The sequence below is a fragment of the Megalops cyprinoides genome, chromosome 10 (genome assembly GCF_013368585.1).
Source record: "Megalops cyprinoides isolate fMegCyp1 chromosome 10, fMegCyp1.pri, whole genome shotgun sequence".
Taxonomy (NCBI): Eukaryota; Metazoa; Chordata; class Actinopteri; order Elopiformes; family Megalopidae; genus Megalops; species Megalops cyprinoides.
In genome coordinates, this window is record NC_050592.1 from 2,907,501 (window position 1) to 2,920,000 (window position 12,500).

Here is a 12,500-nt window from a genome sequence, read left to right on the forward strand (position 1 = left end):
AGCCAAAGGCTCTTGGCTTAGAAACCGACTGTTTTACACATACATAATTAGACCTTGGAGATTCCACTGAGGGGGAGTGTTTGAACCTCATTCAAATACATTAACACATAAACAAACAAAGGCAAACGCAGCTAGCAATAAAATATTCATATGGCGGGCCTGTATGGAGTGGCTCTGCTCTGATTATATTAAACCATGTATTGGGAAATCAGTGATGGGATTTGTGGAAATTGGATTTAAGCTGATCTGAGAGGGCCTGCTGGGCTCTGTGTTCACCTGGAAAAATACATAATAAATCCCTTAAGTATGTCTGTCCATCCATGACTGAATGGACTTGACATTGATTTGGCATTGAATCTGAACTGACTCTGAAGCTACCATGTCTTTTTTGCAGTATGGCAATGCAACTGAACTGCTCATAGGTATGCCAGAATAAAATAAAAAAAACAATACAATAAAATTAAAAAGGGAAACAGTTGTCATACCGTCATGACTCCATCGAGGAGACCAGACTCAGGCTTGGGAGAGGCCTGGAGCCTCTCCATTGACCACTTGTCTACGATGGACGCCACCTGGGGGTTGTCGACATTCAGGATTCGGAAGCCGGTCATATTCACCCCACAGTAGCGGTACGGCTCCAGGTCAAGCGCAAAGAGGTCCTTCGGAGAGAAAGGATCTCATTTAGCAGGCGGGAATACCGCTTCATTGTCACAGACAGGGAAACTGCGGGGCTCTTTGTGTTCCCAGAGAAAGGGGAGGCAGACGGAGAGGGAGAGAGAGGGAGAGAGAGAGAAAGGAAAGAGGATAATACTGAGCGCAGAGCAGCCGAGCACAGGGGATCAGGTATCTCAAGCATTGTGTCCACGGTCTATGAAATCAAAACAGACCCATGAGCTCGGCTCTAAGTCTGTTTTAACCACGGGATTGAATCGGCCGTCCACCCGAAAAAAAGGCAGCGATAAAAAAAGGGGGATTATCCGACACAATGTGGGCAGCATATTGATCCTTCAGGGAAGCTGCCAGCTGATGCTAAATACAACGGATGATCCAACAAAGTGTCTTTACTTCTGGTCGCAACTGACTCTTTGTTGCAGGACAGGTATAAAGCCCGGAATATTAGGTTCAAGTCAAACGTTCTCGGCTGAGACACGCAAATGCATAACCTCATTGCAGCACTGCAGAGGTCAGAGGTCACACTGTCAGACCATGGGGACTGTTAAACATAGACCCAGACCCCGGGTAGAGAACAGCTGTGCCCCTCAGCAAACTCCTTTACCCGGAGTGCTCCACACAATCGGCAGTTCTACGCGTGAGATAAAACTGGAGGCGTGTAAGTCGTTTGCGAAAGCAAAAGAATAACGCAATGCCATTTTTGGGGGTGCTCTCCTGTTTAATACACAAACACACACCGTAATTTGCAACGTGTCAGCGCCAGTTTGCCTGCAAAGCCACATGTCGACATGCACTCCATTTGAAACTGACTAGAGGGACTTTCCCGACATATTCAGTGGGAACATAATAGACTATTTCATTGATGCCCCGGAGGGCTGGCGCGATGGGTACACACATTGACACACGCTGAAGAGGAGTTTGCCCCCAGATACAACAAAATGAAGCTTTTTGTTCCTATCCACCACTGTGCAGGAATTGTTTTAAACTACTGTGTTATTTTCTTAATGGAACCGCACCATCTGAAAAACCCCTGGTAGGTACTGACACTGCAAACCTAGTTACCCCCGGGTTACTAGTAATGGCACGGTTCCGGTAAAATACAGAGACCTGGAAATTAATTGCTCGCTTTCCAGTTTTTCCTCTTAATATGATCACGCAATTATGTTTCCCACCTCCCACCTCCCCATTGGAGACTTGGCAGTATTCAGTCAAACCCATCCCATCTAAAACAGTCTGCACTCTGTTCATTTAAGTTTAACTTTAAGGTTTAAGGTTGTGCACCCTCCGACTGCACTAACTCCCCTTGTGGCAATGTTTCCCACAATGGCCGTATACTTCAAAGCTGGCACTAATGACCCAGTATCTGTGCAGCTAATTGCTTCACCCTATTGAATGCGCTTCCTGTAAGTAGCTCTGGATAAGAGCGTCTGCCAAATGAATAAATGACATAAAAATGCAAACTTGCACAACCGTAGCGGATGAAGTTGCTCTTGGAAACATGGTGTAATGACTACCTTCTCATTGTGAGCATCGTCTGTGCCCTCTGACTATTTTTTCTTTTTGCTGTGAAACTAAGGAATGCAGGAGGTAAACAGGACATTTGTCAACCCCTCCGAATTCTCTGAGCATTTCCCGGGATTTCTTTTGTGCATTAACGTCTGCTCTGCGGAATCTCTTTGCTGGGTGAGGAGCCAGGGGCTCGGACAGGGTAATTTCACAAGAGAAGCCAGCTATTACCCTCTGACTCTCTGCTGTTGACTTTTAATGCTCTAATAACTCTGCCCATTTTTCCATCCAGGATGACAAAATAATAACATTAACACTAAATCTTTTGTAAGGGGGGGGGGGGGGGGGGGTCGGGTGATTCGCGTCCGTGTCAGTGCACAGAGAATGCCAGGCATGAAGTTACAGTCTTCTTAAATCTTCTCCACTCACGATTGAAGGGTATTGTCCTTTCCACTGACTGTAGTTTAAATTCAATTTATATTAAAATACTTTCCCTTTTAGAAGGAGGAAAATAACTGCATCTGCATTTTAATCATTCATCAAACTAGTATTAAAGGCATCCCAAAATTAACAACAAAAACAGCTGGTCACATCTTATATAAAACATAACTTCATACACTTTAATAATTATCCCATCATTGCTATGGGATGATGTGTATATATGATCTGCAAGGAAGACTGCCCCCTACTGGTCATTAAACCCCACCGCTAACAGGAAATGGCTTATCCTACGATATTTTCAATCCAAGTACTAACCAAACTCTCTTCCTCTTAGCTTCCACTGCTTGAGGGTAGTTTGACTGTTGGCTATGCGTGAATTAATGTTTTATAAAGCAGTAGTGCTATGCTAATGAAGGTGGTACATATGCATAATGAAGGTCTGGAGAAGTTTTATTTAATAAACAACATTTCCAAACAGTTAATAAACCAATTCACAGGTGCATGTTGTACAGATTCTGCATTCACGTCTGGACATATGTATAACATTTTTTTAAGTGTAATTTATACAGACATACTCAGATCATACTCAGGGGGGGGAATCAAACAGGCAAGTGGGAAATGCCACTGACTATGCATTCATACATTACTCACATGAGTAATATATTAATACAGTGAGGATACATAAATAATAAATAATATATAATACTTATTTATTTACTATATTATAATTGTATATATAAAATTATTATATAACTCTTTATATGATTACTTCCACGAGCAATACAGCTGAATTTGTCCCACTAGCGCAGTCCAATGAAAATGTATGTGGGGGGGGGGTCGAGTCAAACACAACAGCATCATTGGGGGCCAGCGCTCAGCCATCCAGCTGGGTTCCCCGCTGCCTGCAGGCCTGCATTTGACACTCTACAGTCAGATTAAACCACAGCTATCTCCCCATGTGTCCTGCAGTAAGAGACCCAGCATTGTCAAAGCCTCCACAGCCACCTGACGGGACTCCCGGTGACGAGCCCAAACCCACTTCAAGAGAAAAAGTTCGGCAACTCCCCCGCTCCGGCACGGCGGGGGGGGTCCAGAGGCCACCCCTCAAACTGCGGGAGCGACAGGCGCAACAAAGCTGGCCGAGGTACAAAACGGGGCCGTGGGCGCAACGACAACCGATCCGAGGTATCTGGCTTTTGTTTTGAGAAGAAAATGAAGTGTCAACTTTTTGTCTGAGCACTGCCATCCTCCCACAGTACAAACACAAACACGCAATCAGAACTCTGCGATCGGAGTGCAATTTCTGACCAAGCTTCAAAGGAAATGCATCCGTCTTAATGCATGTAAATAGGGTTTTTTCATTGTTTGTCTGAGGAAAATAAGGTATGCAAACTTTGGATATTAACTGAATAACGTTGGTGGATTATTCATTCATAACCAAATGCTGAAAGTCTCTAGCATGAGCAAGAGACACCTCATTGGTGGCACAGGTACATGGGCACAGGTGATCAGGTGTTTTAACCTGTGAGAGTGATACCTGGTGAAAATCAAGAGAGAAAAAAAAACAATGAAATGAATAACTATTCCCCTCATAACTGGACTATGCTGGGTTAAATAGGTGCTCTGTTGCTCAGTTTCAAGGGCGGTTCGCAGCCAGCGATTTCTCCCTTGCCAAGAACCCGAAGAATTCACGGCATAAATTATTGTCAGGTGCATTTTGACGTCCATCAAATTATGGACCGACTCCCAGTTTAGAAGGTAAAACACAACGGAAACAGATTTTTACAGAGACCTTGACAACTTTAAAAACGAAGCGAAGCGTTTATGACAGCATACTGAAAACTTCATTATGTTGCCTTTTTGTCACACGCAACAGATATGATGATGGAATCGATCCAAACCCCATCAGCAATTAAACCTCGCTCGTCAGGCTACCGCAATGAGAACAAATGAGGCTCAGCCAACACAAATGAGACTGTGAGATTACCAGAGTTGTGAAGATGTAGTGGTAGTACTCTGTCATCATTCCCATGGCCAGTGCCTGCGGAAGAGAGAGGGGAGGACGAGACAGTGGAAAAAGGTCGTTAAGTCACGCAGGGTAATGAAAACAACGCAAAAAATCTGACACAAACGATAGCAGATAGATGCTCAGGCAACTGGCTGACGTTCAGAGGCAGGGAACGTGAGAGGCCTCGCTAATCACAGCTTCATCAAACTCAACATTTGTCGTCTCAAAAAAAAAAAAAATCTCTCATCGGTTAAAAAAAAAAAAGAGGGTCTTTGAAGAAGATGGGGGTAAAAAAGGGCTGATCAGACAGCGAGCCCATTGCTTGTCTCTCGCTGCGCTGCACAGAAATGGTGTGTGATCGCCGGAGTCATGTGACTCCTCCATCTCCCTGGCGATAAGGTCTTTTAATCAAAGTGAGGCGTAATCTCCTAACCCCCATTGTTTCACTCAATCTGCATTCAAATGTTCTCTATCCCCATGGCGGCCATGTTTCATTTTTAATTGTGCCATCTGTTGGGAAGAATACCCAAGGTTATGTAAATAGGCTGTAGTGCTTTTCCAGACCGCCCCCCGCCCCTCCCACCAACCACAGAGAAGAGGCCAGCCACTGAGCCCCGCCCGTTTACGCTCCTCTCCTAATGGAGAAGCTGACAGATAAAGTCACTCTTAGTGATACCACCACCCCCCCCCCTCACCCCCCCACCCGACACCTTAAAAGCCTCATGTGCACAGGCAAATATGAGGAGGTATACATTATTTTGTCAGACACCATAAACACCTCTTATGACTTCCCATTTGCATATATGCACTTCCTCTGTATTTGTGTTGGTGTTTCATCACATATTTCTGTTTTCTCTCTTGTAAGCAGAGGTAATGGAGACCCTTCAGTGCAGGGGAGACTGAGGCGTCGCTGAGATGCACACACTGGGGGGCTCCAGCATTTCAGCCACGGAGCTGTCTGAAGGACACCTGGGGAGGGCCCTTACTTTTTATTCATTTTTCTTTTTTTTTTTTTTTTGCTATTATTCCACCACGTTTGGAGAGATTTGTCCTGACAGGGGGCAGGTGCACTGCGGTGAAGCTGTCAGGGAGAGGAGGGTGGCAGCTTGTAGACAGGTGACAGGTGAAAAGGGGGGTTGGCTGACCACAGCGTCATAGGTTTGAGTCTCAGAGGAACGGGGTTGCCAGACCGAAACCTGTTTCGCTGCACTTAAACCATGTGGTCTGATGCAGAAAAAGAGGCAAGGGAAGCTGACAGTAGAGTGCCTGTGTTCGGCAGAGCAAGTCAAACTCAGCTACAGTCGACAAACACCTGGCATCCTGTTAGCCTGTTAGCCTGTTAGCCAGGCCTACTGTCTGTGTTCTTACTTCTGTATGTTTGCTGAAGCAATTCAACCGAAGTAACTCTCTCAAGGTTACAACAGCACCCCTGGAAATCAAACCCGCAACCTCCACCTTACAAGCATAATTCCTTAACCACTACATGACTATGTAATGCCCAATTTCTGACAAACTTAAGATGATTCCAAGCCTTTTTTGTAAGATAAACCGCGCCTGACTTTTTTTTTTGTCAATAGCCGGTAAAATTCACCTCCTAATGACCTTTGACCTTTGCAAATCGCATGAAGTTGTGCGACCAAAGTGCCCACCTGCTTTAGGATCTGCGCAGCCATGGTGTGGCTGCAGTCGAAGATGATGCGAAACTCTCGGCCTCGCTTCATTTCTTTAAGGAGGGGCCGCGTGTCATCGGTGTCCAGTGGGAGCTGCCGGATTTTTAACCTGATGTTGTACCTGGAGGGGGCCATTATCAGTTCCTGTAGTCTAATAAGACCTTGGGGGAACAAACGTCAGAGAGCTAATGCTAACTTAGCACAATATAATTCACATCTTCTGCTAACACAGTCAAAACGCACGATGCATGGTGGCTCTTTTTTATGTATGTTTTTTTTTTTTCATTATTCACACAGTATCTAAAAAGGCTGTGTTTTTAATTCTTACCACTGCTGTGGGGGAAAAAATGCAATTCTTCAACTTAATTAAAGATGTTATCTGTCCACCAAGAATTACAGATACAATATTTTTTTTTTACAGTAGCCAAAGAACATCGTCTTGGTTACCAATGGTAACTCTTGATTTTTAATAGTAACATCACTCATAACCTTGGAAATGGCAGTGTAAGATCTGAATCGTATTAGAGCGGGTCAGGGGATGCTGACACGGCTTTGACACAGTTCAGACTCTAATGCAGCGTGTTACCATCGGCGGTTCGCAGGCTGCATTTAAAGCAGTCAGGGACAGAAAGGGGGGGGGGGGGGCGATCTCCAGCAGAGCAACGGCTCTCACCCGTGCTGTCGTCATACACCACTGTGGCCGTCTTCCATTTCAGGAACTGGACCAGGTCCAGAATGGCGTAGCTGAGGGAGGAGTAGTCGGGGTACAGGTTGGCGTAGAAGGTGTCCCTGTTGTCCATGGGGTGGTGTTTCCACCTGACCTGGATGTGCGGGACCTCCAGGGCATTGCAGATCGACTGCACGGCGTTGGACGACGAGCTGTGCGAAGGGCCGAATATGGCAACGACGCCCAGAGACAGCTGATCACAGGCTAAAAGAGGGACAGAGGACAGGTTAACCTCCAGAAAAGTGTGACGGACAGCATCTGCCATGTAGCGTATCGGGGCTCCGCATTTTTCAATTCGATGAAGAAACATGGGTTTTTACGTGTGAAAGGCTCTGTTTTTTTCCCTCTCGCACTACCCTAGACTATGCTGTTCTCACAGCCACGCTTGGGCCGAAAGTCCGACACCCACCAAAGAGCAAGCGTAGGATGCAATTCTGAAACCGAAATAGATCTTACAATGATGTGGCATTTATACAGCAAATAAGAATCTGAGACCAACATCTCATCCACTGGATGTACAAGATTCTCTACGCCAGCCAGTGGTGACCAAGAGGCTTAGACCGGGGACAAGAGACCCTTACCAACCTAAAGAAGAGCTCTCACCTTAGTCTGAGAGTGTGCGTTCCCCTGAATCGGACATCCACCTCGCAGACAATGACTGTGTGTAGATTACAATCCGTATGCTGCATTTTCCAAACGCAGCTCTCTGAGGGACAGGGACTAATGCACCCCTCTCCACAGCATGCTGTGCCATCTACAGAGCAGGCTATCAATTGTGATGTCTGGCAGTAAATGTGTTCTTCTATTTGCTAGCTGTATCATTCAGTTCATTTTATTTCCCTGTCCCTTAAGGTGGCTTTCTTTTTTTTTTACCACTACATTCTTCAGTCAGCAGTCAGTTCAGACCTTACGCATTTGGTTGCACCACATTACACCAGATGCTAATGTAGCTACAACCCAAGCTCGTTTTGGGTCATTGCAGTGGGTGTGGTTCAGACAGTCAGGTATGTGGATTTTGCTTTTACAAAGCTGAGCTGCTGCAGACAACCCCAGGCTTTTTCACATTTACTCATATTGACAGGCCTCCTCATATTTAATCTGAATGTATTTACATTACATTACACTGCTGTCATTTTGCAGATGGTCTTATCCAGAGCAACTTACATAGGTCACTGTTTCATCAATTTATACAGCTGGATATTTACTGAGGGAATTGTGGGTTAAGTACCTTGCCCAAAGGTGCAACAGCAGGGAATTGAACCAGCAACTTTTCAGTTATAAGAGCTGGTCCTTACCACTACCCCATACTGCTGTCCCAACTTAGAGAACCTGGTATTCAGGTGGTCTCCCATCCAAGCACTAATCAGACCTGATGCTGTTTAGCTTCCAAGATTAGACGAGATCGGGTGTGTTCAGGGTGGTATGTATTTGCAATGTAACCATGCTGCGTAGCTAAAGGACCCATCGCCGTAACCACGCGCATCCTCTGTCGCCATCGGCGACTCCTCCTCTGAACGCCCGCACACCCCCCCCCCCCTCCCGCGGCTCACCTTTCCTGGACGCTTCAAAGCTGTCGTAGATGTTTATCCTCTGAATGTCATAGGTCAGCGTGGTGTTGGGCAACAGAGTCCTGTTTCTGTTGATGTTATTGACGGCGAATTTGAAGGCCTGCTCCTCGGCGCTGACAACGGGGATGGGACCGTCCGTTTGCTCAAAGATCCCTCCTGCAGAAACAGGAGAGACGGCAGTGTCAGCGCGCGCTCTCCCAGGGGCCCCCGGGGTGTTTGCACTGAGCACCGACGGACCACTGGATTGTGTGCTTTGCACCTGCCGATGGATCTACAGGGTAAATAAGGAGAGCTCCATCACTCTGTTTAATGGCAGCCCTCTGAATACAAAGATCTGCTCTGAACCTCCATATCTTAATGGAACTGTGAAGAGGAGGAAAAAAAGCAAATGGCCCCATTAGCCTGCACATCCTTCAAACTTCTTCTTCTTTTTTTTTTTTTTTTACTCTATATCAGTTTTGTTGCATCTCCAGTGAAATGACACAGGAAGAAATGTGCTTTGAAAAATGAAACAGTACAACCCTTTTTTTTGCTATGTTGTAAACAACAAATGTATAAACCTTGTGACTACACTCTTTCTTTGAATCCTGAAATGAAGGCCAGATTCATGGTTTCACTAATGGAGCCCCAAAGCAAACCGCATCCTCGAAAGGGAATTAAAGCATGTTGTTCAAGTGTCACACAAGGAACACAAACACTATCGACCCACATTCTCCCTGGAAAAGCACAGTCGGGCTTGTCTACAGTATGTGGACGAGTGATGGAAGATCACCTTTTCGTCCCAGCCAAATACCCTCCCTGAGACCTCTGGGAGTCAGGGCAACAGGGTCAGTGCAACTAACTGCCTGGAGCATCACAGAGATGGGGGATATAGAGATAGACATAGAGATATTTCCGCAGAAGCAGACAAAAACTTATAAGAACTCTTTACATATGGCCTGTTTCCAGAATAGAAAACCTGCCGGAACGATATTTTCAAGCTGGCATGACCAACAGGCTGGACACACAGAAGACACGTTTCACATGGGGATAAGGGAAGTTAGCTCTGTCTCAGAGCTAACCTGGGACCCGGCGGAGTACCAACACTCCATAACTCCGTCACCCCGAGCAGTTGTCGTGGCAACCCCAAAATCGAATCATTTTTTCCCCGTCACTTAGACAATCGTGTCACTGCGTTTCGTTCAGGGGCACTCGTAACCTCGCCACATATGCTGCTTGCTGACAGACAGACAGACAGAGACACAGACAGGGATGGTCACCCCTCACGTTCGCGTGCACTGAAGTGTTAAGTTACACCACGGAGAGAGAGGGACGGAGAGGGACAAAAGCAGGCCGAAAAATATTGCCAAAAAGCATGGACATTTTTAAAAGGGCATGACATGTCAAGCCTAGAAGGATTGAAAGGACTGGCAAAAAAGAAAAGAAAAATCAAATCACTCATTGCTTTTGCCATGATTTTTTCCCCCCTGGCATAGAGAACAATAGCCCTGAGAACATTCCAATTGGCTTACTCCCTATCTCTACAAGGTGATTGGAGTCACTCAATTCACAAATAAATGTGCCCAATGACAATAGGGAGAGTGTGTGACATTCATACTGCAAATCAGTATTCTGCAGGGGAGGGGGATTTGGGATTCCTTCCTGTTGTACGTCTATTTAAATAACAAACAGTACTGAGGCCCGGTGAACTGGCATGAAATGCATTAAATGTATTGCGCTTGTTATGACAAAACGTGATACTTCATTTGTATCTGAATGTTAAGGCCAAAGCAATTTGCATATTGATTGCATGGCCCCTCAGGTGTGAAATCACCACTGCGAGGTCCTTGCCAGGAGGTCTGAACCGGGACTCCATTCAACCATAGTGCGGGTCTCCCACATGGGACGTATAAAAAAAAATACACAGTGTAATTCGAGGCAATGGGCAAGCGTGTGGAAAGAGCTCTGCCCGAAGATTTAATACAGGAGGAGTGATGACACACAATGAAATATTTACAAATACCTGAAACAGCAGAAACGATATGCGCGCTGTGCAACATATAAGAATGTTCTGGGAAGAATGACTGCTGTAAAATGCATTTGTTTTTTAAATTTGGAGGTGAAAGTCGGGAAGCTTTGCGGTTCAGTCCAGCCCGCGTCCATCATGCAAGTGTAAAATACAGGGGGTGGAGGGACAGCAGAATAAAAATGAGAACCCTGAGAGCCGGGCTAATAATGAGATAGGATCTTCATCTGGGCAATGCAACCGCAATCGATAACTTCCCATCAATATTTCAGACTCCCTGCCCACAAAGAGTGTTGCTGAGGTCAAGATGATCACCTGTGGCGCTGCAGTCTTGCAGGAATGATAAACCGAGAGAAAGAGAGAGAGAGGGAGAGAGAGAGGGAGAGAGAGAGAGAGGGAGAGAGAGAGAGAGAGAGAGAGAGAGAGAGGGAGAGAGAGAGAGGGAGTTAGAGGGAGGGAGGGGGAGAGAGAGAGAGAGAGAGAGAGAGAGAGAGGGAGAGAGAGAGAGGGAGTTAGAGGGAGGGAGAGAGAGAGAGAGAAAGAGAGAGAGAGAGAGAGAGAGAGAGAGTTAGAGGGAGGGAGGGAGAGAGGGAGGGAGAGAGAGAGAGAGAGAGAGAGGGAGTTAAAGGGAGAGAGAGAGAGGGAGAGAGAGAGAGAGAGAGAGAGAGGGAGAGAGAGAGAGAGGGAGTTAGAGGGAGAGAGAGAGAGGGGGAGTTAGAGGGAGGGGGGAGAGAGAGAGAGAGAGAGGGAGAGAGAGAGAGAGAGAGGGAGTTAAAGGGAGAGAGAGAGGGGGGGAGTTAAAGGGAGGGGGGAGAGAGAGAGAGAGAGAGAGTTAGAGGGAGGGAGAGAGAGGGAGAAAAAGAGAGAGAGAGGGAGAGAGACGGAGGGAGCTAGAGGGAGAGAGAGAGAAGGAGTTAGAGGGAGGGAGAGAGAAAGAGAGAGAGAGAGGGAGTTAGAGGGAGGGAGAGAGAGAGAGAGAGAGAGAGAGAGAAAAAGAGAGAGAGAGGGAGAGAGAGAGAGAGAGAGAAAGAGAGAGAGAGAGAGAGAGAGAGAGAGAGGGAGAGAGAGAGACCTGCACTCTGGAGTTTCACTATTTATAACTCCAGGCTCCCTGTTTCTAGGGATGTGATGCATAAACTCCAGGAGAAGAAAGCGCATTAAAATAAATGAATCCTGCTGTTTCATGGGAAATCTCATTAGAGTACATTAAGTAATTGCTGGAGTATATACTAATTTGACTGTTAAGAGGATAAAATGTGCATAGCTAGGAAGCACTTTAACAAATTCAATAAACAAGAACCCCCCCACCCCCCAGCTCCTCGGAAAATCCGGGAATAATTTGCATAGCCTCTCAGGATTCTGCCATAAGCATATTACCGGGCTTAATACATTAGGATTTTTGGTCGACATCAGAAAATGGGGAATAAGCATTCAATTTTGAACAAGAATCTCCATGAAACAGATAAAAGCACATTAATACTGAATACTAATTACATCAAAAATGAGTGTTGCTATTTCCAGCACTAAACGTTATCAATGTGTTTTTTCCTTTCTTTCTTTCTTTCTCTTTCTTTCTTTCTTTTTTTCTCTCTCTCTCTTTCTTTCTTTCTTTCCTTCTTTCCGATAACAGAGCTAATAACAAAAGCCAGCTGCAAATTGAATTGCAACTTTTGATTTGAGGTCTTTACATGTGGACATCAGTCATCGGTTTAGTTTAGCGAGTTCCCCTGCTCTCGGTCTGCATTACAAAGACTCCTAATTAATCTCTGGAGTCATACCCCTCTGCAGAAAAATGCGCTAATTACTGCCGCCTCCTCTCCTAATTTGGCACACCACAGGCCTGTTTGGCAGCCCCGGCTTTTAACCATTGCAAACACTCCTAAACAAGATGGCAATAAACGCT

At 45.8% G+C, this 12,500-nt stretch overlaps 1 protein-coding gene across 2 annotated transcripts in view; it reads right to left on the bottom strand.

The window, feature by feature from the left end:
- The window catches only part of LOC118784265 (glutamate receptor ionotropic, kainate 3), a 115,230-nt gene that overhangs the window by 52,635 nt on the left and 50,095 nt on the right, over nt 1-12,500 (bottom strand). The window contains exons 2-6 of one of the 2 annotated variants that reach the window (XM_036538404.1): nt 8,575-8,748; nt 6,971-7,228; nt 6,277-6,458; nt 4,607-4,660; nt 486-659 (exon numbers count right to left, since the gene is read on the bottom strand). In XM_036538404.1, the coding sequence (XP_036394297.1) occupies nt 486-659; nt 4,607-4,660; nt 6,277-6,458; nt 6,971-7,228; nt 8,575-8,748 (842 nt within the window). The remainder of the gene's footprint in view (nt 1-485; nt 660-4,606; nt 4,661-6,276; nt 6,459-6,970; nt 7,229-8,574; nt 8,749-12,500) is intronic. The other variant, XM_036538405.1, reaches the window with a different exon arrangement.